Source organism: Poromitra crassiceps, assembly GCF_964638095.1.
Source record: "Poromitra crassiceps genome assembly, chromosome: 17".
Classification (NCBI taxonomy): domain Eukaryota; kingdom Metazoa; phylum Chordata; class Actinopteri; order Beryciformes; family Melamphaidae; genus Poromitra; species Poromitra crassiceps.
Genome location: NC_139635.1, coordinates 13,471,954 through 13,498,549, shown reverse-complemented (window position 1 = coordinate 13,498,549; position 26,596 = coordinate 13,471,954). Strand labels below are relative to the sequence as shown.

Sequence of the window (26,596 nt, the reverse complement as noted above, 5' to 3'; positions counted from 1 at the left end):
CATTGAACACAAGTGTAAATGCAATGTGTCCTCTGAATCCACATACAACAGCAGTCACCGCTGGTTTTCTGCTGTTCTACGCTATGGAACTTACCTGAATAGATCGCTATCGGATCTCAATGTGGACACTGGAGACACATACTAATACCAGGTGTAAATGTAATCAGGTTAATGTAGTCAAGCACTATCCAATTGCAATCTGAGTAGTAGCCTCTTACTTTACTCTTACTTGAGTAATTTCCTGGACTACAGTAGTACTTTTACTTGTACAGTACTTGAGTTAATTTTCACTAAAGAAACAATACTTGAGTAGGATTTTACAATATACACTTTTTGAAATCAGATGTGGAATCTGATTTCAAAAAGTGTCAAATAGTCTAAACTAAACAAACTAAACTCTTTCTCTGTCTCACACATCTCTCCAGTTCTTGATCTCTCTCGCTCTCTCCCCCTATCTTTCTCTCCCTGCACCGCCCAACCCCACCACACCCACCTCCACCCCACTCCCAGTCATTTACATTTATATTGATTATTATATATCGCTGGAGAGCGAGGTGGAGGCAGCTCAGACTGATTATAATGGGAGATTACAGGCCGACTGCAGCGCTATTATGTCATGTAATTACAAAAGGGAGAGAGGGGGAGAGAGAGAGAGAGAGAGAGAGAGGGAGAGATAGAGGAAGAGAGGGAGAGAGAGAGAGATGGATGGACATGGGCACTTGGAAGGCCAGATGTCAGGATCAATTTAATTTAATAATGTCTCTCTGCTTTCCTCTCCACCTATTCCACCTGCAAATATTATATAGAGCTGACCCCGCCCCCGCCCCCCCCCCCACACCCCCTCATTCCCACCCACAGTTTATAGATCAGGATTTATTGGAGATCAGACAAGGCATTAAGGGGATGTCTGGGCCTCGTCAGGCGATTTAGCCCCACATCTCGATCCATTTTATAGCTTCATTTGACTGCATGGATCTGGCGTTGTAATGCCTGTATATTGATGCACTGAGGAGGAGTAATGCAGGCAGGCTTGGGAAGTAACTGATTACATGTAATCTGGTTACTGTTATCAGGATACAAAAAAGGTAACTAATGCCTCCTTATGTTACAGAAGGAAAGATGTAATCAAGATTACAGTTACATTTAGTTATATATATATATATATATATATATATATGTATATGTGTGTGTGTGTGTGTGTGTGTGTGTGTGTGTGTTACTAGCAGGATTGCAATTTAAAATACATTGACTGTATATTATATTTATTGCATATTGATCGTAGTGGCTGCTCTGTTTGACATGATATGGTGCAAATAAATAAAACCTGAAAAACCTAAAACCCTGGAGGAAAGACACACGCTTGGATCTTAAAAAGGAGCAGTGCACCCAAAATTAAAGGACTAAAAACCAGATCAGCGCACTGCATTCTGAAGATGGAAAGATTGTTATTGTATTACAGTATCATTAATGAGAAAGAGGCAACACTGGATAGATTGGTTGAAAACCTGCGGTAACCAACACAGTCTGAAATATTACACAGCTGTTTTTTTGGAAATATATCCTCCCGACTGCAGACTGCAGTAGTCAAATACAGGAAATGTCTTCAAAAGTAGTTCAAAAGTAACTGAAAGTGTGTATTAGTTGTATATTGTGATACTTGGATTATGTTACTGATTACAATTTTTAACAGGTAATTAGTAATTGTATCGGATTACATTTTGAAAGTAACTCTCCCAACCCTGCTAATGGGTTCAATATAATATAAAGCCTTTTGCAGGAGAGCGCCCCGTGTCCTCACCCTCTATAAATAACTAATAGATTTTAGAGGGATATATCACAGCAAAACGGCTATACGAAGAACCTCTATAAGTCCATTATGTCATTATTATTTTATTAGCCACATCGTCTGTGTTTTTCACCTTGGTAAACGTGTGTGTGCGTGTGTGTGTGTGTGTGTGCGTGTGCGTGTTCGTGTGTGTGTGTTTGACCCATCTTACTTATTTGATTCACATGAGAATAGTTTAATTTTGACCCCTAGCATATTCTGCATGTAGGGTTAGGGTTGAGGTTTGATGATGTAGAGATCTAATTTGTCACTGATATTTGCCTCTTTCTTTCTAAGGGCTAAGGTGATTATATCTGCTTTAAATTGCTTCATTGCATGTGGTTGAAGGTTTAGTAAAAAATACTCCTTTACACTCTAAAGAGAGGAATCAGCCATTATGCCAGAGTGATATTTGAGGTTGAACTGTGACTGAGGGGTTGATAAGGCATCATCATCATTACCATGATGGAAAGTCAGGTGAGAGATGATGCGGTGATGATCCGATTTGGCAATGGCTCCACCAAGTGTCTGGTTTCTGTTACTGCCATTTTGTGTTGAATTATTTCAGGACTTTTGACAGAACAGTTGAGATGCAGGAATACATTTGGCCTATTCCAGTTCTCACCAGTCCGGTTGAAGCTGTGTTTACAATAGTGACAGAGCTGCATGTGTAGCCCACAACACTTGTTTTGTGAGAGAGAAAGCATTTTTTTTTTACAGGGTAAGAGACCTGCAGGCTCCACCCCCTGCATCTGATCCTGACCTCTGACCTCCCTGTGTGGAGGGGGAAAGGCACACCCATCAATAAAGTTGTATGCTCGAAGTAAATATAAACTTCGGGATTTTAAACCACTGTGGCCTAAATGTCTGCATGTTGTTTAAGTTTGTAGGAGTGTACCGCCATACATATTGTGCAGCAATGACAGGTGACAGTCAATCTGTGGTTCTTGACCCAGGGGAAATTGCGGTAGCAATAATTCAAGATTGTATGTGCTCAATATGGACATCTAAATAACATACTAAAAGTAGGCTATAATAACATTATAGTGCAGTGGTTCTCAAACTTGTTTGTCTGCAGTACAGATTTCTGAATCCAAGTAGGCTACTCTCTTTACCCGACTCCAACATTTTGCTTTAGAAAACGGCAAGAGAAAACTATAGCATAATTAGGCTAAATAGCGGTCTCATTGGACTCACAAAACCCGTCTGGTTTACAAAATCAAAGTACACACAGACACATCTAAACACACAGGCAGGCATAACGTTATGCCATGAGCAGTCAGCTTGCTTCATATAGCAATAGCATTAGCAAGTCACCCTCGCACACACAAAAACTGTGATTTCAGATGAACCCTTGGCTACGACCACAAGGTAAAAGACAGCATGCCGATGGAAGGCTGCGGTATTGTGAAACAAATACAGACAGCTATGCATTAGGTTTATGTACACAGTGTGCATTCAGCATCGTTATACATCATATGTCCCGTGAAGAAAAAGCTACATAAAAATAAACATCACCCCTCATGGGATTCGAACCCCTGATGTTCTAACTCTCCAATCTGTGCAACTGTATCATAGGCCGAACAATGAGACAACGTATACTTTATATTTTATAATTACATAGTAAAATTGTGAAGCGTAACACATTTCTCAGTTTTTCACCCGAAAATATGTAATGTGATTTTTTTCTTTACATGATACATTTACTATCTATGATTATACTTGTATTTTTGTGAAACAGTGGTCACCGTTGCACTCAGGTGGTAATATGTGACAAGGATGTTTATGAGTCTCAGTGATTCTCAAACCTTTTCATATACAGGTACAGTAGGACTCCTGCTTTATTAGGGCTCCACCCCATTTGACGAGAGTTGATCTCTCAGACCCAAATCTGAGAATGTTTTATTGTCAGATTCGATTTTGTCCAAACACAGCAAGGCGATCTGGATGATAGAGATTTAACAGTGAAACTATGATAAAAAGAGGCTAGCGATCTGCATTCTCATGTTGACTTCTTCTAAATGAAATGACGCAGAAGTTTGAGTCCTCAAACTCCCCTGGAACCCCCGGTGGTCATCGGACCCCACATTAAGAACCACTGTCTTATTAGGCTACACTACATAATACACCTTGATGCATGCTACTACATTTGAAATACAAAAGAGCATCACATGATTTCAGTATGGCCACTGTTGCTAAGGGACTGAAGAGCTTGCTAACGTCAGCAAGTTTCAAATTGTAGCAGCTTTAAGTTAACGTATGGAAAAAGTACTACAAGCATAATACTGTGTTATTGGTTGCCAATGAAAACAGTGCAAAAGCATAATGTAAATACAAAAAAAGTTGTAATATGTAAACACAGCGAGCTAGCCATGATCACAAAATAAGATCTGACAACCAAGACACGGCAAATTATCAAATAATTTGACAAAAAAACATTTAAATTATTTGATTACATGCTAACGCACATCAGTAACCTCACAAGCCAGAGGAGTCCTGTGAGCTGATCATCTATCTAGCTTGTGAAGCTAGTCCAAGACATGCTCGAACGAGGCACCGCGAGGCGGAGCTCCGCAGGTCGCGCGCACTCCGCGCTGGGACCGAGGCTTTCATGGTCTGAGCGCTGCTCAGAGCACCGCTGTTTGAACATTACATTGTACAGTGTGAGAAACGGCCCATGAAAACGCCATTATGAGCAGTACTGAGTGCGGTTTCACTCTCAAACGACCGTATCAGCACATGAAGAGAGAATCACAAAACTGTTTTTTACTGAATGTACTTTGTGCTGATCAGCACATTTACTTGAAATGACTCAAAACGAACAGTTAGAAATCAAAGTTTTACCACATGGGTCAAGAAATGTGGCCAAAAACATGGCTCAGTGTACCTGGAAATAAGTCCTGGGCCCCGTTCCAATACCCATACTTGTACTTCTTTCTTGTAGTATGTACTGCCGCTGCCCTCACAAAGTATGGATTGTAGTGTGCAGCATGCATGCAAAATGCATACTATTGGGACACACTACATCTGTCGTCACGTGAGCTTCCTGAACTCCGACCTCTTGCTCACTTCCGCCGACGTCCGCAGCGCCACATTTGAGTTTTTTTTTTTTTTTAATTCAATAAACAAAGTCTGGCAGTAACAAACAGTACATTATACAAAAAATTCAGACTAAACATTTACAAAATTGGAACAGACAATCAAATAAACAAAATAAAATAAATAAAGCAAAAACATTAAGTCAGAGATCTAAACAGGAATCAAGATGCATGTTTTGGTACACACCATGCTTGTTTGGTTTTAACATATTTCAAGGCTTTCTTAAAGTTAATTATCTCATTCATGAACACGCAGCTCAGTCAGTGCGACGTAACTCCAGTAGGTGGCGGTAATGCACAAAAAGTTGTTTGCCAACCGCCATAAAACATTAGAAGAAGAAGAAGAAGACATAACTTCCTGCTGCGCAAAGGATTGTGGGGAAGTTTGGCTGAAGCAGCATGCATCGATGCATACTCCGAAATAGGAGCTGATGTAGTACAACATCCTGGTACTCTTGGCATACTGCATCTGACATACTATGTATTGGGACATACTAAATCTTTTTTTGCCTACTAAATAGTATGGAAGTATGGGTATTGGAACGGGGCCCTGGACTTTTTCGTTTTATCCCTGACACTGCAGCATTTTGTCTTATTATGTATTGCATACTGTCTAATAAAATAAAATAAAATAAAACCTACTTCTTCATTTCATTTCTCTTGCGCTCACCCCCGATGCGCGATGTAATATTATATTTATATATATTATATATTTGCCGCGCGCCCTTGCGCATGGCTGTGGCGCTCGAGCATGTCATGGCCTTAAGGCCTGTTTGCCACAAGGTGGCACCAGTTAGTTTGGTTAGATTTTTTAGTTCCCCCCCCCCCTGCAAAATCAACTGGACTTCTTGACTGGGCTGGACTTCTTGTAGGGATGTGATTAGGCTACACAATTAGAGGTGGGCGATATGGCCATAAAATAATATCACAATATTTCAGGGTATTTCTGCGACACAGATATTCTTGACGATATGACAAAATACTGAACAATTTTATTATGAATTTCAAGAACATACAATTGCAACAAAATAAGTGTTATAGTTTTATATGTCAGCATATACGGAACAGTTTATTCAAATATTCAATCGTTTTTTAAATATTCAAATACGCCTTCAAATATTACCGTGGTTTGTACATGCTCTTTTGTAACCAAACCACTTCCACACTACTGAAGCTACTCCCCTTTTTGGAATTAACTCCTCCCACGTGGAGCCGCTATCAGCCATGCTTGTTGTCGCTGTGCGTACACCGTACGTCACACCATTACACAGCGTAACGGTGTGACACCATTACATCAACAAGTCGGAATATTTATCACGATATCACAATGTGAATTTTTGATGATATGAATATGAATTGTAACGATATATCGATAGGTGTCCTCTAGAGAGAGAGTGGCGTCAGCGGAGGACCAAAATGCGAGACTCATTAGCCAATGAACAGCCAGGAATGGGTCTCGCGCTACTTTTGCATGCTAAAATAAAGCTGATAATGTACAATTTGATTCAAGGGGGGAAAAACCCTTTCAGAGTACAACACAAACTGTCCATTTTGCGGCAACTCGACAGTGCTGCTTAATCCAGGGCCTTACTTCCTGGAACTCTTGAGAGTAAAAAACTGGTCCATTGGAGTGAATGGAGATGTCGGAACTCTTCTATCTACACGGCTCTGGGTGGACCCCTACTTCAACCCAGCAGTCATGGGCTCCAATTGTATGCTAGAAACCTTTATATACAGCTTACAAAGACGTAGTAAACTTTATATTTGAAAAGTCAGGCTATTGTAGTTATTATCGGGGGGAAAAAACTTCATTGCCCGGGGGCTATTTTCAGTGCTAGGGAACTACTTTCCTGAGATAGCAAATGTGTTTACAGCTGGCTTATTAAGTACTTTGAGGAAAAATGCCACAATGTCACAAAGATGCCCAGAGCACTTTTTTAAGGTAAGGTTTTGGTCCTGGTTAAATAAGAAACATTTGATCTAAAAATGCAAACGTATTTGCAAGCTAGGTTGCCAGCATTGAAGGTAAATGTTATGCGCACTATGTATTATTTGGCAGCAGAACATTATACTGTATCATTGTGTATATCTCCATCGTGCACAATGGATACAAAATCAAAAGTGGCACAAGTAAAAAAAAAAGATAGAAAAAGTGGCAGTTAAACCGTATAGGCAGCATTTGTTTCAATACGTTGGTGTGAATGTGTCGTGTCTCCTCCATGTAGTGATGTTAGGAGGAGACAGGAGAGATGTTCCTCCTCCTTAATTGAAGACCCTCCTCTTGCTGCCGTCGCACGGTGAGGTCATGATGGCACTTGGGGAGTAGAGAGGCTGCTTCCTGTTTCTGCAGGCGACCACGGCCACTCGCACCACAAGGAGGACACACGTTACCACCAGCAGTACAACTGACAGGGAACAGGAAACACACGTTACCACCAGCAGTACAACTGACAGGGAACAGGAAACACACATTACCACCAGCAGTACAACTGACAGGGAACAGGAAACGCACGTTACCACCAGCAGTACAACTGACAGGGAACAGGAAACGCACGTTACCACCAGCAGTACAACTGACAGGGAACAGCAAACGCACGTTACCACCAGCAGTACAACTGACAGGGAACAGGAAACGCACGTTACCACCAGCAGTACAACTGACAGGGAACAGGAAACGCACGTTACCACCAGCAGTACAACTGACAGGGAACAGGAAACGCACGTTACCACCAGCAGTACAACTGACAGGGAACAGGAAACACACGTTACCACCAGCAGTACAACTGAAAGGGAACAGGAAACGCACGTTACCACCAGCAGAACAACTGACAGGGAACAGGAAACGCACGTTACCACCAGCAGTACAACTGACAGGGAACAGCAAACGCACGTTACCACCAGCAGTACAACTGACAGGGAACAGGAAACGCACGTTACCACCAGCAGTACAACTGACAGGGAACAGGAAACGCACGTTACCACCAGCAGTACAACTGACAGGGAACAGGAAATGCACGTTACCACCAGCAGTACAACTGACAGGGAACAGGAAACGCACGTTACCACCAGCAGTACAACTGACAGGGAACAGGAAACGCACGTTACCACCAGCAGTACAACTGACAGGGAACAGGAAACGCACGTTACCACCAGCAGTACAACTGACAGGGAACAGGAAACGCACGTTACCACCAGCAGTACAACTGACAGGGAACAGCAAACGCACGTTACCACCAGCAGTACAACTGACAGGGAACAGGAAACGCACGTTACCACCAGCAGTACAACTGACAGGGAACAGGAAACACACGTTACCACCAGCAGTACAACTGACAGGGAACAGCAAACAGGAAATAGTAAGTAAAAAAGAAAAGAAAAAAATCTGAAAAAAAATAATAGATTTCTCCACAATTGTACTTGGATAATTCCCTCTGCTGTCTCGGTCATTGCTCCAACCCCTCTGCCATTCTGGGGAGAGTTCGAGACTAAGCTGCTTCTTTTCACCTGACAGCGAGGAGTCCCACCGGCAGGACAGAAGCATCACGCTATCCCCCCAGTTTCCCTCCACCCAAACAGGTGCCCTGACCGACCAAGGTAGGCACTAGTGCAGCAACCAGGACTCATATCCCAACGGCTTCGTTCGCACCCGCATTCCCACTGCCGGGAATTGAACCCAGGTCTCTGCGGTGGTAGGCACGAGCTTTTACCTCTCCACTACCCAGACTCCCACAGTTCAAAGACTTCAACGTTCGACTCACCCATAAAAACAGAATTTGGACTGGGGTCAGCTGGGTGGAAGTGTTTGGCGATGTTTCCCACCAGAGCCACGAGCACCACAGGGTAGACGGTCAGGATGTTACGCACCCAACGGTCCAGCACAAAGTTCTCCAGGATGAACCTGCCGACACAGAGAGAGAGACAGAGCAGTCAGCAACTCACTCACCTGTCACCGTCAGTCTGTATGGAATACTAAATCATACCAAAAGGTGTGCGTGGGCACTTAGGTTTGTGCTTGTAAACGTAGTTTTGACGTTTGTTCCTTCATGTCCGTGGTTGCCAGCTTAACTATGCAACGTTGTACATTCAGTTCCATGCTTGAAGTTTCAGTCGTAACCATTCGTCGCTGTCCAATGAAAACCACTTAACACGTTCACTGCCATTGACGAGATATCTCGGCTTACAGAATCCAACGGTTCACTGCCAATGACGAGATATCTCGGCTTAATTTTTTTTTTTTTTTTTTTGACGGTGGGACGTGGATCAACGCTCCCCACGTCTCCTATAAAAATATTGAAGCCAGCGAACGTGTACAACCCATTCCACGGACCCACTAAGTGGCGACAGTGCTCTCCCAGACTAGAGGAAGGCAAGCAAAAAGCAGTTTGAGGAAGCCATTCTCATGAAAATGGATTGGCGAAAACGCTTTCGTTTTCGCGCTGATTGCTGGCGGTGCGGGATTGCAAATTTGCATAATAGATTACGGGTGGAACACACTTTGAAACACGCAGCATAAATAAGACCAGAATCGCAAAAGCTTCATCAAAGCTCTCAACCGAAATCACAAGAAACGAGCGAGCCCATATCCAGACTTGCCGAGCGGCCGCCAGCAGACAGGCAGCAGCAGCAGAAGCAGTGAGCCTGGTGACGCGAGGTTACAGCAGCAGCAGCAACGAGCTTGTGACATGCCCGCTGCAGCCAAGAAGAACACACACGGAGGGAGGAGTTTGAAGCAGAGGGGTGTTTCCTGCTGTTATGGAGGAAATTACTGTTCAAAACTATTGTTTAGATGTCTGACGTCTTACTGATGCCAAAAATGAATGGTTAAAGTGACTGTTCTATCGAATTTCACAAAAAGCCGTTTATCTCAGAATAATTTTCCAGACGCTGAAACCATGCTGTATTCAACTGCTAATGCTTACATAACTACTAACTCTACAAACTAACTCTTTTAGACAGAGAAAGCACACATTCTATTAGTTCTTTTGAGATATTGTGTGTTCACAAAATCTTAGCAGAAAAGAATCCTCGGGTCTTGAAAGATGAGCCAGAATCCTCAAAAAAACCCTCTGGCAGAACCTACCTACAGTAAAAAAAAAACGGCTGGCAGTGAATGTGTTAAGTCAATTTTTTATGATTTTCACTTTTTAATATAAATGGAATATATCCATTCTCCTCCATCTACTGGCAGGTTTTGACGTCTAAATGACCAATGAGAACATGTTTTACTGGGTAATCTATGTAACACGTAGCACCATTGGATACTAGACCCGCCCATCACATCGCGTATGTGACAGCTGGACCTCCATGTTCCCCCCTAACTCATGGAGACTTGCCCAGAAAAGGGACCGGGCCAAACGCCGTTGCTTATGGGCTGGGTTTTGTGTGATTCTGGCATCGTCTGACGTAAATAGGTCAATCAGGTGTTTTCGGGTTATCCCTGGACTGCAAACTCATTTAAACTGTGGAGATCAAAGTGGTTTCTGGCGAGAGTAACGTTACTGGCACGCTCTGTTCCTCCGAGACGCTGTTTCTAACCCGGCGTGAGAGCGCGCTCTTGGTCCCTGCTGGAGGAGTCGGCTGGAGGTATGTGCGCGCGGCCGTCTGCTCCAGGAGGCGGGAGGCTTTGCGGGGCTGCGCACCCCAAAGAAAGTGAATCAAACTCAGACTGATAATCCTCTAACATCATTTGAGATTATTCAGGTGAGATATTAATAATGTAATGACACATTCAGTGAGAAAATGTCTATAATGAAGACATGTGCCAAATATGACAACGTGGTGTTTTCAATATTTTAAGAGCACAGTGTTTTTTTAAGTTCCTGAAATGTTGGCGTTTTGGAGATAAGTGGTTGTCATAGCGACGCATTGTGATGCAAAAAAAAAATCCCATGTGGATTTGCGTCTGCACGCTCACAGACTCTTGGCAGGTTTACTAGGGTGGTAACGTTTTATCAACAGTGGTTTGAAGAGATGGTGAGTATAGATGTAGACTTTCATGGTATTTATTGATCCAACACAAAGTTCTGGAGGACAAAAAAGTGATATGGTCCAGAACAAACCTCTCCAAGGCAAAGACACCACCCACCAAATTACTGTCAGTTCAATCAACTCAAAACCTCCAATCAGAACTCACCATCCCAAAAGCTCCGCAAACAGGATGCAAAGAGAGGCTGTTGCTGCAGTGCTCTTGGCCACGCCCCACAGGTTGAGCACCAGGGAGAAGTTGATCAGAGTAGCGATGGCCGTCCACGTTGTGTAGAGAGCCAAACCATTCTGGACCTAAATAGACACAAACATTCATAGACAGGCCAATGTTTTAGCAGCAGCTCGAGATCCTCCGAGTTATACTGAAGTTACATTCATGTCACATGAGCAGATATGAGCTTCCTACTTGAAAATACTGTTCAACTCAGCTGGGGCTGAAAGACGATAATTCAATATTATCGTCTTTCAGTGGGATCATATCGTGATGATATGACGATATTTTAATATAGTGACATACATTTCTGCTGTCTAAATCGATGACGACGAGCACATTTTACTTAAAAAAATTAGGCAAGGTTGGAATATTATTTGAATATTTCCGTTTTGTTTGACATCACACCTAACATTGCCATTCAGTTCAATGAGAACATTAATTTGATTATTTAATGTGAGTTTGCATACATGAACCATATTGTGATATATATTGAGTGTATATACTGCAGAACAAACTGTTCTATTGTTATAGAATAGAAATTGACAGCCAAAAGGTAAACAGAGAACCACTTGAAGAAAACCCACCTATGATCAAAAGATGGAGCCAGGAGTCAGAAGTCGTCTTAAATGATGTATTAACATAGATATACACTCTTGTATATTCATGAATGGATACACAGGCTTACATGCAATGAACAGAAAGTCAGAGATACGTATAGGACACACATCAGATGACATCTGTCTTGACGCACATTTGACGGCTACTCTGTAGACTCAACCCAGAGCCGTATAATAGAAGAGTTCCGACATCTCCATTCACTCCAATGGACCAGTTTTTTTCCAGGAAGTAGAAAGTGGAACTCTTGAGTAAAAAAAGCAGCAATGTCGAGTTGCAGCAAAATAGACAGTTTGTGTTGTACTTTGAAAGGGTTTTTCATCCCTTGAATCAAATTGTACATTATCAGCTTTATTTTAGCATGCAAAAGTAGCGCGAGACCCATTCCTGGCTGTTCATTGGCTAATGAGTCTCGCATTTTGGTCCTCCGCTGACGCCACTCTCTTACTAGTGGACACTAATTCAACCTATCTGTTATTCTGGCTCTGTAGAGGTCTATTATGTAAATTTGCAATCCCGCATCGCCAGCAATCAGCGCGAAAACGAAAGCGTTTTCCCCCAACCATTTTCATGAGAATGGCTGGGGTGAGAATGGCGTGACAAGTTAAAAAAATGCTTGCCTTCCTCTAGTCAGGAGAGCACTGTCGCCACTTAGTGGTCGGTAAAATAGATTATACACATTCTCTTGCTCCAATAGTGATCTAGAAGACGTAAAAGTTGTTGATTGATGTCCCACCGTCAAAAAAAAAAAATGTTTATGTAAGACGAGATATCTCGGCTCTGGCACTCAAGCGTTGGATTATGTAAGACGAGATATCTCGGCTCTGGCACTCAACGTGTTAAACAGTGTTGGGAACGTTACTTTGAAAAAGTAATTAGTTATAGTTACTCACTACTTGTTCCAAAAAGTAACTGAGTTAGTAACTGAATTACTCTATAATAAAAGTAACTAGTTACCAGGGAAAGTAACTATTTGCGTTATCTCCACCTTGAAAATGCCAAATTTTCATGGATTGCTGCAAACCTGAGGGTACCCTCACGGGCCCCTCGGGCCGACCAAACGGGCCGAGGCCGGGCTTGTTTTTTATTTATTTTTAACTAATAGGTCCGGGGTCGGGCCGTTTCAATAATTCAATTAAATAATGTTGTATTAGCGTACTCGCTTGATTTTACACAGCGGAGCACAGTCAGACAAAGAGGAGTGCACAGACACTCCCCCAGCCACACAGTCACACACAGACCCTCACGTGACGTTAGTAGCTGTAGACAGCTCCCGAACACAGAGAGAGAGAGAGAGAGTCAAATAGAGAGACAGACAGAGAGAGGCTGCGCAGGACGGCCGTGCGGCGACGCAGCACGCGGAACAGAGAGGGAGAGAGATGTGTCATTATATCGTAATATTGGCTTCGGGCACGGGTCTGCATGTCACAGGCCGGGGAGGGCTCGGGCCGAAATTTCAGGCACGCGCAGCTCTCTACTCCGGACTCGCCATTTCTGCTGCTTCCTCGAATCTGTTTGGTGTGTCTCTGTGTGTGTGTGTCGCCCGTGTCCTGACTCCTGGCTCGTGTGTAACACTGGCTCCGATTGGCTACCATGAAACACATGACTCTACCTTAGCCAATCACAATCGTTTATCTCGTTATGTTAACCCACCCGGTCTCCTCACTTGACAACACTAGTAGGCTACGGGTAGTTTACTCAATCATTTCATAGTAACGCACCGCATTTAGCGTTCAGTAACGATAACGGCATTGTAACGACGGAAACAGTAATTAGTTAGATTACCCCGTTACTGAAAAAATAACGGCGTTACCTAACGCCGTTCTTTTAAACGGCGTTATTCCAAACACTGATCTTAAATCAGTGTAACACCTGCTTTTGGACTTCACTAGGAAAATAGATGGTTTTGACCCCTGTGTTTCATACTGTATTACATTATTATTAAATCTTTACAGCATTTAGATCAGTGGTTCTGAAACCTTTTCATGTCGAGGACCCCTAAACTGACCCAGATTAGACCACAGACCCCCGTCCCAGAGCCCCCCCCCCCCCCTAATCTGCTAAGATTATTGCCTTAGATGTTTTATTACAGAAAGTGTATGAAACCCATGACTAAAACAGTCCTACATTCTGTCATTGTGTTATTATAGTGAAAGTAAATGATCCCCCTTTTTGCTGGGGACCCCCTGGAACGCCCTCAAGGACCCCTGGGGGTCCCCGGACCCCACTTTGAGAACCACTGATTTAGATGAATAATTGCAATGTGTTTTTGTGTGTGTCTAGATTGTAGTAATTAAAGAAGCGCAAACATACACTTTTCTGAGGCAATGTGCACCCCCCCGCCCCCCCCCCCCCCACACACACACACACACACACACACAAACACACATACACACACACCATCCTACCAGTATTTTGAGACAGGCCAGGTCTTTGCGATGATATGCCTGTAGCCAGAGGCCGTAGTAATCTGTAGCATAGCAACAGAAGACCAAAGCACTGTAGTTGGAAACTACTATGAGTGCTAATACAACCAGAGCTATCATCATCAACCTGAGAGAGAGAGAGAGGGAGGGAGAGAGAGAGGGAGAGAGAGAGAGAGAGAGAGAGAGAAAGTAAGTGTGTGATGTCATCACTCTTGCGTTATTAGGGCTTAAATGTACAACAGATAATATGTTACTGCCTCATAGCACAAAATGAGCATATTCACCCTGCATGGGGTATAAAGGGTTTTTGATCTATGGCAATGACAATCAGATCAATGGTAAAGTAGTGGTAGTAGTAATATAGTAATATAGAGCTAAAATGATTTATCGATTAGATGTCAACTATATTAAATTAATCGCCAACTGTTGTGATAATGGATTAATTGCTTTGAATATTTTTAAGGGAAAAAAAGTAAAAATTATGTGATTCCATTCCATGTGAATATTTTCTGGTTTCTTTTCTCCTCTATGACAGTAAACTGAATATCTTTGGGTTGTGGATGAAACCAGACATTTGGGGACGCCTTATTGGTCTTTGGGAAACACTGATCGAAATGTTTCACCATTTTCTGACATTTTTTAGAGACCAAAAAACTAATCGATTAATCGAGAAAATAATCGATAATGGGATTGGGAACCATTACTTGCAGCCCTGTAGTAGTAGTAGTTGAAGCAGTAGTAGTAGTAGTAGTTGTTGTTGTTGTTGTTGTTGTAGTAAGCTAATAGTAATAGTAGTAGTAGGCGGCTAATAGTAATAGTAGTAGTAGTAGTAGTAATAGTAGTGGTAGTAGTAGGCTAATAGTAATAGTAGTACACATACTCTCTGTCCCATAGCAGGAGCCAAATCATGTTCATCACCATGCTGGCCAGCCAGCTCCCATAGAAGCCCAGGGGCAGCAGGCACAAAGCCCAGGATCTAAACAGAGAGAGAGAGAGAGACAGAGAGAGAGAGAGAGAGAGAGAAAGAGAGAGAGAGAGAGAGAGAGACCTTTTTTACATCAAAAGTACCACTTATACACATGTTTTTGTTACCCAGGAAAGCAGCAGGGGGTGATCGCTTTTTAAACTTTCAGATCGCATCTCAACCCTTTCAGTTTGTCCACGGCAGCGGGGGCTCTCTTCCCCCTCCCTCCTCCCTGAGCATTTTGCTCACACGGCTGCCTAGCGCCCAGCGTCATCCCAGCCACAACAAAATGGAAACCTCCGGTTAAAAAGGTAAGTAAATAGCCTTATACTGATGCATGTTGGAGGAGAAAAACGTGTTTCAAACAAACGAAGCAGCACACCTTGTATCAAAATACTCGTTGTGATGTTAAGATTACATATGGAGTGAAGCTGTGGCTGTAAAGCATTCCTCAAAATTAAATGAGAATTTTGTTTGTGGTTATGACTTAGGTTATGACTTAACCTCTGAAGACATAGGTAGTGAGGTATATGACTTAACCTCTGAAGACATAGGTAGTGAGGTATATGACTTAACCTCTGAAGACATAGGTAGTGAGGTATATGACTTAACCTCTGAAGATTTAGGTAGTGAGGTATATGACTTAACCTCTGAAGACATAGGTAGTGACTGAGGTATATGACTTAACCTCTGAAGACATAGGTAGTGAGGTATATGACTTAACCTCTGAAGACATAGTTAGTGAGGTATATGACTTACCCTCTGAAGACATAGGTGGTGAGGTATATGACTTACCCTCTGAAGACATAGTTAGTGAGGTATATGACTTAACCTCTGAAGACATATAGGTAGTGAGATATATGACTTACCCTCTGAAGACATAGGTGGTGAGATATATGACTTACCCTCTGAAGACATAGGTGGTGAGGTATATGACTTACCCTCTGAAGACATAGGTGGTGAGGTATATGACTTATCCTCTGCAGACATATAGGCAGTGAGGTATATGACTTAACCTCTGCAGACATATAGGTAGTGAGGTATATGACTTACCCTCTGAAGACATACTGTAGGTGGTGACGAGGTATATGACTTACCCTCTGAAGACATAGTTAGTGAGGTATATGACTTACCCTCTGAAGACATAGTTAGTGAGGTATATGACTTACCCTCTGAAGACATAGTTAGTGAGGTATATGACTTACCCTCTGAAGACATAGTTAGTGAGGTATATGACTTACCCTCTGAAGAGATAGTTAGTGAGATATATGACTTACCCTCTGAAGACATAGGTGGTGAGATATATGACTTAACCTCTGAAGACATAGGTAGTGAGGTATATGACTTACCCTCTGAAGACATAGGTGGTGAGGTATATGACTTACCCTCTGAAGACATAGGTGGTGAGGTATATGACCATCAGGGTAAGCCAGGTGTAGATGACGCCCCAGATGGAGAACGTCCAGCCAGCAGGAGTGATGTCTGTCTCATAGCGGTGGGACACGTTGCCGGTAGAGGAGTGGAACGGACCTGGAGACAGACGAGAGAAAACAGAAGCCAGAAATGGTCACAATTAGAGATGAACTGGAGGGTAAACCCGAGAAACTCAGTTTACCAGATTTTTTGTTTTGTTTCAGCATTCAAGGCACATACACAGTGTCCTGTATATCCTAGTAAAGCAGTGTTATACTGATCAAAATTATATGGTTATATGTAGGGCTGTCCAAAATAAATTTACGCTTCGAAGCTTCAATCGTTGCCATGGTAATCGATGCTCAAATCAGCAATCGACGCTTTGTTGTTATAGTTTTTTTCAACCTCTCCTCTCCTCTCTCCTCTCCTCTCCTCTCCTCTCCTCTCCTCTCCTCTCCTCTCCTCTCCTCTCCTCTCCTCTCCTCTCCTCTCCTCTCTCTTTCTCTCTCCATAATATCTAACGTGGGGTGTAGCTTCGTGAGACAGTCTCTAGTTTCCTGGCTGGGCGGGGTCCTTTGGGCCAACACTGTTCTTAACACGGGGAACTCACACCAGCACACGCGGTGAGTACAAACAAATGCACCCAACAGCCAGTAGCCACACAGATGGTGAGCTGTGGTCTGCGGAGCTGTTGTAAACATGAAACTTCGTACACTTCTTTCCAACCCAGTGTGAGTAACGTCACAAGTGTTCAAGTGAATTCAAGTCGTTTAATTTGTTTATAACATTATGAATTAGCAGCAGTCACAGATACTAACATGAACTTGGCTCTGTCTATCACATAGATTTGTTATTACCGACTGGCAGTGAAAGTGAAATTGGCTCCGTAAAAATTATAAATAATAATAAAAAAAAAGATTTTGAACTTTCAATAATAAACGTCGATCTTAATAATAAAAACGATTATTCGAAAATTCAAAATCCATTGTCCATCCCTAATCTTAACCACAACTTTTTTACTTGCCGCACGTTTTCAGGAAGAAGCAATCAAATGAGTTTGGGGCGGGGTTTTCCCGGCCCGTACTAGGAAGAAATGTTAGTCCAGGAACAACAGTTACTTGGTGAAAATCAGTTTGTGTGGTAGGCCTATATGGTTCAGTAAATGGTTCTACTAGAAATGTCTGAATAACTTTAATGTTGTGTTGTGTGTTGTGTCTTCAGTGTTTCCCCTAGAACATTTTTCAGGCCTGGAGGGATTTTGAAACGTCCCCCGACCGCAACGGTGGGGGGGCCCTCGCTGGCGAGTCGCGACGCTAAACTTTTAGCTAACCTGGTCACGTCTATGTTCACAATGGCATCCCAAGTATCATCATACTATTATGGTATGCGAGGAGAACAGTTGTATTATGGGATGTGCATTTCCCAGGCAACGACACACGTTGCCACGTTTTGGAACAGCGCCGCACGCTGGCACGATGCTCCTAAAAGCAAAATGCTTATATTGTTTTGAATGATTTGGCATCTTCTACTACTGTCAACACTGTCAACACCAGTATTGTTGTATTGTAATAATATGCCATAAAGTTTTATTGACATTTTGGGGAGAGCAGAAAAAAAAAAAAAACGATCTGGCCTGACGGGGCGTTGTTGGCCTGGTGGGCCCGCCAGGCCTGTTGAATGGTAGGGGAAACACTGGAATAGCAGGAAAACCATGCCGTTTATGAACACTTTTAATGCATAGTAAAGTTCCTTGATCTAAAGGTGTTACTTTTCTATTTTGGATGTGACTCACAGGGGCAGAATAGAAATGTATATTGTTTTTTTTACTTCAACATTATAATCAAAATGTCAGACTACCCTCTCAGCATTGGTAACGTGTCCCACCATTTGTCCCACAAAAACATACTCTTGTCCCACATGTGGTTTGTTGGGACAGTCACCCTGGTTACAATACAGGAAGAAAAACAGCACAGAACAGTTGAGTCAGGCTCCAGTTCACAGTTGGCTGACACATGTGTTCCTCAGACAAGGCAGAGTTATGTGTGAAATGCAGTTAGAGCACATCATGTGACGCACTACTCTAAGCAAAGAGCCCGTTCTCAAGATGACTCCATCCTGATCTTTAATAACCAAATTATGTTACAATTAAATCCAGATTGTTTTCTACAGCTACAGTGTACTGTGTGACTCCGGTCTATTCCTGCCTGAGGTCAGTTTTTCCAAAGACTTCCTAAGACTCCAGCTGGAACAACAACCAGGGAGGTTTTATGTAACAACGTACATACGCTGCCAACACTTCCTCATTCATTTCTTGGGAGTATCGCTTCTGTTTTCCCCCCCCTTCTTTCAGTTAACAAGGTTTCGATTCTCACTGTTGGCGGAGAGAGAACACTGGAATCAGGCGGAGAGAGAACACTGGAATCAGGCGGAGAGAGAACACTGGAATCAGGCGGAGAGAGAACACTGGAATCAGGCATCTTCCCCCATGTGTGGCGTACGCTTTCGTATGAAGAGTATAGGGCTGCAACTAACGATTATTTTCATTACCGATTCATCTGCTGATTATTTCCTCGACGAATCTATTCGAATCATCGTCATTTGCTTTATAGAATCTAAAATGACACAAAATAGTGAAAACAATCACTTTTTCCCCCAAAGCCCAATCCTCAAACTTTTGTCCTGAACACGAGTCCACACCCAACGATATTCACTTACTGTCATCGAAGACTAAACAAAGCAGAAATATTCACATTTAAGAAGCTGGAATGAGATCATTTTAGTATTATTATCATTTTAATGATTGGGGAGATAGAAAATTAAATTGATTTTGTGTTTTACTGCCCTCTGTATGATGACCTGAGACACACAATGTATGAAAAAGTGTTTGTTGTTCACCCAGAAGCTTTTTGGTTACAGGATGAGCCTAGACTTGAATTTTTCTTTAATAAGATTTGATATTAGCTCAATTTATTAGTAATGCCTGGGAAAGAAGAAAAAAATATGCTGTTTGTATAGGTTTGTAATGAATATGTTCTATTTTTCTATATGACACTGTGTCCTTTTGTTTGTTATCGTGCATTCTGAAATAGGGAAGCTGAAGTATTGTAAACCACAGTTTTGTATCTGTTTTTGTCGTGTCTCATAAGCCCATACGGGCTGGGCACCATTGGTGTGTGACACGTAAATAAAGAAATCAATCAATCAATCAATCAATCAGTAGTGGAACAGACACGGTTATTGCGTGCTTCTTTTATTTAGAAAGTCTGGTCTGTTACAGTAGTCGATTAAGCGATTATAAAAAGAATAGTTGGCGTGTAGTTCATTTTCTGTAAAATCACTAGTTACAATGCTTTTCTAAATAGAGTTAGGAGACACTCTTCGATTCGGCACAGATTCAATATAGCCTATCAAAAATGATATTTTTCAATAAAATGTCAGCTTTTGAGATTGATTAGCCATCACTTTCACTATCGTCTCAAACCAAAATACACCGCGGGCTGGGGGGGGGGGGGGGGGGGGGGACTGAACAGCGGCGTGAACCTTTTAGTCTCTGACCTGCTCAGATATGTATGCACTTCAGTTAGGAGAGAATATCTCAACTGTTATAGAGTCTATAACAGTTATATCTATAATATAGACTAATATGACCGCTGTGAACAACTTGGGATGTGTGCCAAAATCTCTATCCGGGACGCGCAGTGGTAGTGCTGTCCCCTCACAGCTAGAAGGTCCTGGGTTCAATTCCCGCCTGGGAGGACGCTGTGGGCGTGTGCCCCCCCCATCTCTGAGAAGAATACTAGAGGAATAAGCAGGGTCACTGCAGCGGATAGTCGGAGACCAGATTCTACGGTTACAATCCGCAGTTCATGTTTAGAAGAGGCTTATGACAGGGGCTCAAAACTACGGTATAACAACTTTTTTTAATCGGTCAATTGTGCCTGATTACATATACATTTGTGGCCTTTTCCCCCAAATAGTGATGGTTGTCATTCTGTGGTGTATACATCTCAGATCTGATGCTTGCAGTGCGCTATAGGGGCAGAAATTGACGCGCGTCAAATGACGAGCGTCAAGTTTAGCTCCCTGTGCGTTTCGGGCTCTAGACCCTCAAACACCAGAAGTGTCTGTGAAGTGGCACAGACTCATTTATGTAGTATGCGGAGTCTGGGGAGAGACTACCTGACCAGTGATGACAACATTTTAAGTTGGTCCCCGGGCGCTGTACACAAGAAAGCTGCCCACTGCTCCTGGCTGCCCCCCAGAGGAAGGACAAGCCTGGATGGGTTAAAAGTTAAGCAGACACCGGCCACCGTCAGCATGTGTGTGTGTGTGTGGCTGGCAGCATGTGTGTGTGTGTGTGTGTGTGTGTGTGTGTGTGTGTGTGTGTGTGTGTGTGTGTGTGTGTGTGTGTGTGTGTGTGTGTGTGTGTGTGTGTGTGTGTGTGTGTGTGTGTGTGTGTGTGTGCTGGGTTGTTGTGTGACAATAAAGACGGGTTTGTCTGTCCGACTTTGAACTTTCCCCTGTAGTGTCAAAAGGGCCATTTTCTGTTTTTTTTTTGCCACGGATAGAGATTTTAGCACAACATCCCAAGTTGTTTGCAGGGGTCATATTAGTCTACAACAGTTGAGATATCCTCTCCTAACTGAAGTGTACACATATCTGAGCCAGGTCCTCTACTGTATTGTTCAAATTCATAATTGTCAGTTCAACTCTAGATGACACAAAAGCTCTAACTTTGCTTTAAGTCCATAAAGTAATAAATAAATGGCAATTCCTGTGTGTCGTTAGTTGTATTGTAATAAGTTTCCATTTGGAGCAATCTGTAGTTACAACAGTGAGTGTATATGCTAATTTATGCATATTTAATTATTTATTGCCTAAATTGCATATTATTAATATTTTTTAGAGTGTAATATAAAAGATATGTATTTTAAATGTGAAGATTAAACTGGTAGAAATTCATGAAGGTATATTTGAAGGGGGGAGGGTCCTATGCACTTAAAAGACGTTGTGTTGGCACAGATCCCAAGTTGTTCACAGGGTCATATTAGGCTATAACAGATGATATGTTCTCTCCTATGAAGCACATACATTTCTGAGCCAGGTCCATAGAATATATTGAAATGCTGCTTGATTGGTCATCACATGTATCTATTCTATAGGGAAGGTTAAATACAGGGATGAGCCCAGCAGCATGTTGGTCAACAAACCACGTCACTGGGTGGCAACGGCAATGGAACCCTATGGAGCCTGAGTTTGAGCGTCTGACTCTATAGCCGGACTCTGACTGTGTTTACAATTTAAAAACTGCGACAGTTCACACAACTTTAACCCGACATGCATATATTATAGCCTACATCAAACTCTTGAGCTACTTCTGAGGCCTGTACTACAAAGCCAGTTTAGTGGTTTAGCGAGGTAACTTCAGGTTTAAACCTGGTTTGGCCGTACTACAAAGCAAGTTAACTTCTTACCGACATATATTTCCATAGCAACTTATGCTTCACACTTAACCTGGTCCGTAGCAGGTTAAGTTGCAAGGATAAGATTAGACCTTAAATCCACCGCCCACGAACCAATCGAATCAGCAGTTTGGAAAAATGGCCAACCCCTTTCTGGATGAGTTTCCCATCTAGGAAGGAGCACGAATTGTAATGTTGAATGAGTAATGTTAATCAATGTTAATGTTAATCAAGGACTAAAGCCTTGCACTTGTTGGCTATTTTAATTAAGCCCTACTTACCACTTTGGAATATGTTTTTTTATATATTCATTTTTGTGCTCTCAAGTAGCCTAGATACGTTGTTTGATCCCGCTGATCGATTGCAGCTGAATAGTGAGTGGAGAAATATCACTAAACCGGCATAAAAAGGTTACATAAACGTCTCCAAAGCGCACGGTGCCGTGTGCGCAACGGAGCTGAGACTGACGTTGGGTTGGAATTGAAATGGTCATAACCTACATGCTGGAATAGCTAAGCAATTTAATATGGGATCACCTGCACACAGGCGATCCCATATTAAGATGTTCATATCTAGGCTACTCCTGTTGCTTTTGGCCTGTATGATGCGATTGAACTTCATATTTCCAGCATCATTATATGAAATATGGAGATATGCGACTCTGCTGACAATATGTGACCACAAAATAGGCTATTTTTTATAAATGAAATCTATGCCCGCACGTACCGTGTCGATTCAGTTCAGAAGCATTTATTTTATTTTATTATCATTCTTTTTTTTATTGATTAGCCTATAGGAATTATTCAATCACTGCGACTAAACACATTGATTTTATTTTATTTTTATTTTATTTTATTTTATTTGACGGTTACAAATTGAAATACAATATACTGAACAAAGTACAGACACGGATCATTATTATTCATTGAGCCTAAATGGTCTATAGCTACATACGGATTTTGGACTGAGATAGATTACACATTGCTTCCACAAAAGACTGTAGATAGAGAGCTGTAGATAGCCTACGAAACCGCTCTTCAAAGAAATTACTGGTGTGGATAAAAGTGGTCACTTTAGACAGTCATTCGGGAACAGTAATAATATCCAACGCAGATTTGCATTTTCGGGTTCATTCAATGAGGAAATAGGCGTGTCTGGCGGTGTCGGAGTTGGAGCAGTCCATATTGCACTCTGATTGGCAGTTGTTAAAAACCACGCCTCTTTTGCGGGCACGAGCTCCAGTGCACGGGCATTTTCATGTGCACGAGCTGTCAGCTAGATTAGAAAAACCTGGTTCGCGTTAACGAGTGCCAATCGACGTTCGTAGTACAAGTTAACTACAATCGAGCTGATCTGGTTTAGACAAACCAGATCAAGGGACAGATCCTGGATCTTCTTATCCAACATTCGTAGTACAGGCTACTGCTCTCACTCAGAATGTCAACATATAAGCGATGTGATGTTTACTTTTTTGTTTGGCACAACTCATACTAGTTAACTGCCGCGGGGTTCCGCATTTTTGGGTGGCAGTGACGTCACGCTGATTCTCTCTCTTCTCGAAGGAAATCGACATTGATGACTGGAGAACACTGAAGTGTCCAGCTGTACATGTGATCACATGTCAGGAGTAAAACACATGTGCGGTCTGAACTCACCTTTTCCAGCACCAGCCAGAGCGTTGACAGCTATAACTGCCATAAAAACCACCGCACACAAGACGATGACGATGACACGAAGCACCTTATTCTCCCGCATTGTCTCCCACAGTTAGGTCGCTGTCTGTGCGCTCTGAGTGTCTGCTGGTCCGCTGTTAAAGAGCTCCAGCAAGGCTGAGAAACAACCACAGACTGGATCAACAACTCCACGTCGATTTTGGCAGCTGTGTTTGTCCAATGCTGCCTTCAAGTGTTCCTCGTAAGTTCCACGACCGTCCGCATAGTTCGTTGTATAATAGCAAAGATACTATACACAGACAAGATGATCCAATGCACGCTGCGTTGTTCTTCTTCTTGTTCCTCTTCTTGTTTTTGTTTTTCTTCTTCTTCTTCTTCTTCTTCTTCTTCTTCTTCTTCTTCTTCTTCTTCTTCTTCTTCTTCTTCTTCTTCTTCTTCTTCTTCTTCTTCTTCTTCTTCTTCTTCTTCTTCTTCTTCTTCTTCTTCTTTGGCAGACAGGGTGGCATACTTGTGTTGCATTACCGCCACCTACTGTATTGTAACAGCTTCACAGTTCAAACGGTGTCAATATAATTACAGTAAATTAACCCACCCAAAATGCTCCCATTCACCATCCAATTGTCTATACGCACCCCTCACTCAGTGTTTCATCCTCTCCTGAACTGTCCTCAATGTTAACATGTCAACACCCTCAGGAAGACCCGCCCCTTTCACATCCCACTGTCACCTACTTATTTATTAGGTTTTATTTATTAAATGATTTGACCCCTAGGGGACAAATCATTAAATGATTTATGTCTGGCCCTCAAAATCCAACCACTAAAGGTATGAAATCTCCCTCTTCTTTAATTCCACATTAATTTTTCCATAGACTAAACATAAACACGGTAACACATCTATAATGTGGAGTTTATAAACGAAGGTTCAGACAGGACGATCTTGATCCTCACCGGTTCCTCAGTCACTGCACTTCTCCTGCTTGCTCACCTGGTAACCTGTCAGCTTCCTGGTGATAATTGAATAATCAGTGGTTGCCTCCTACTTTCCCATAAGCCAATAGCATAGCAACACATCACCTTATACACCTTTGCTCACCTGCTCTTTTAGCCTATCACATTGTGGCACTCCCCTTTAGGCAGCCTATCACATGGTTGATGTGTGCATAAATATGCTTTTCTGTGTCTCATTCAGTCTCTCTCATCCTGCTGGCTGACACACACCCTCCACCTCCCCGTCTCCGCCAAATCCCTGATCCATCAGTCACCAAGAGGTTCACCAGCACCAGTATCCTGACTCCACTGGGGGGTATATATGGCCGTGCTGCCCGAGCTGATCCGGCTCGATCTCGATATCTCCCAGTGGTGTCAAGCTCCAAAGACTAACTATCTTTCTCATCATAATATTCTGTAACATTCATTCATTGTAATAAATCATTGTTTATCCATCAAGTCTCCTGATTGAAGCATTATGAGCACATTCATAAGACATTATAACGCATTTATATGGCTTTATAAACTTGATCAATGTTTATATATAAAGCTTTATCAATGTTTATAATCATATATGGCAACTCACAACAAGTAGGCCCCATTATAAAGTATTATATAGGCCTACATGGTGCACATAATATAATAAACATCAATAATACGTTATAGCATGACTTTGCAAGCTTCTTTTTTTTTAGACAATTTTTATTGGCGAGGTACAAACATAATATGTTTATTATGCACAGAGGTTCGAAATCTGTACAGGTCACCTTTTTTATTTATTACAATGTTTAACAACAAGCAGGATCAGAAACTGACAGATGAAAAAGTAAAAAGTAAGAAATACATCTATGAGATAAATAACTAATAATACAGAACAACTAAAAAAGTTGTGACCTACCCAAATAACAAACCTTGGGTTACTAAGGAGCTTAAGTCAATTATCAACAAAAAGAAACACACTTTTTATACTGGTGATCCTCTGGATAAAAAGGCTGCCTCCAGAGAAGTGAGAAATGAAATAAGGAAGGCCAAAACAAAGTATAAGAACAAAATAGAACTGCAATATAGTAGTGGTGATCTCAGAGCAGCCTGGCAAGGGATCAAATCTATGGCCTCCATTAATCACTGTGCTACTGAGTCCAAGCAGTTTACCAGGGTCAGTGGAGTAGATGACGCCGACCTGTCAAACACCTTTAATTCTTTTTTTTCTCGTTTTGAAAGGTCTGATTTTTCTGATAATGTTTCCAAGCTGAGAGAGTCTCTTGAACCTCAGAATGATATTGTGATATCTCAGGAATGTGTCACAGCCCTATTCAAGAGAATAAACATAAGAAAGGCTGCTGGCCCAGATGCCATCTGTGGGCGCACTTTGCGCTACTGTGCTGACCAGCTCAGTGAGCCTTTTACCAAACTCTTCCAGATGTGCACTGACTGTGGCCAGATACCCACAATTTGGAAAACATCAACTAATCCCGATTCCTAAATCAAAAAACCCGAAGGAACTTAACGATTTTAGACCTGTTGCGCTTACATCCCTTGTGATGAAGAATTTTGAGAAGATTTTAAAGGATATTATTGTCTCCTCAATTGATGGGAAACTTGACCCCTTCCAATTCGCTTATCAAGCAGGTAAAGGTGTAGAGGACGCCAAACTTCTCATCCTAGACAGAGTGTACAGGCACCTGGAGAAACCCAGATCCCACGTGAGAATCTTATTTGCTGACTTCTCCTCAGCCTTCAACAAGATGCAGCCTCACATCTTGATTGAGCGTCTTGCCTCTCATTTTAATTTGCCCGATCAGCTTTTATTGTTACTTTTGGACTTTTTAACTAACAGAATCCAGCAGGTTTTAGTGAATGGACACATGTCCAATTTATTGTTTTCAAGTACTGGCTCGCCCCAGGGTTGTGTTCTTTCTGCCCTGCTTTTTA

The 26,596-nt window shown here is 42.2% G+C and overlaps 1 protein-coding gene across 1 annotated transcript; it reads right to left on the bottom strand.

Annotated features, from left to right (window-relative positions):
* Positions 1-5,201: 5,201 nt before the first annotated feature.
* LOC310791928 (uncharacterized protein) lies at positions 5,202-23,909 on the bottom strand. The gene is made up of 7 exons (XM_083653610.1): positions 23,658-23,909; positions 16,513-16,657; positions 15,044-15,139; positions 14,146-14,290; positions 11,057-11,202; positions 8,682-8,821; positions 5,202-7,328 (listed from the first exon to the last, which is right to left on the bottom strand). The coding sequence occupies exons 1-7, from the start codon at positions 23,755-23,757 to the stop codon at positions 7,186-7,188; spliced, it is 915 nt and encodes a 304-aa protein (XP_083509736.1). The 5' UTR covers positions 23,758-23,909; the 3' UTR covers positions 5,202-7,185.
* Between the last annotated feature and the right edge of the window lie 2,687 nt (positions 23,910-26,596).

Coding starts and splice junctions, on each gene's coding strand:
- LOC310791928 (XM_083653610.1), bottom strand. CDS start 23,757: ATGCGGGAGAATAAGGTGCTTCGTGTCATCGTCATCGTCTTGTGTGCG. Junction 15,140..16,512: donor ACCACCTATGTCTTCAGAGG/GTAAGTCATATA, acceptor CTCTCTGTTTAG/ATCCTGGGCTTTGTGCCTGC. Junction 11,203..14,145: donor TGGCCTGTCTCAAAATACTG/GTAGGATGGTGT, acceptor GTGTCTATTTAG/GTCCAGAATGGTTTGGCTCT.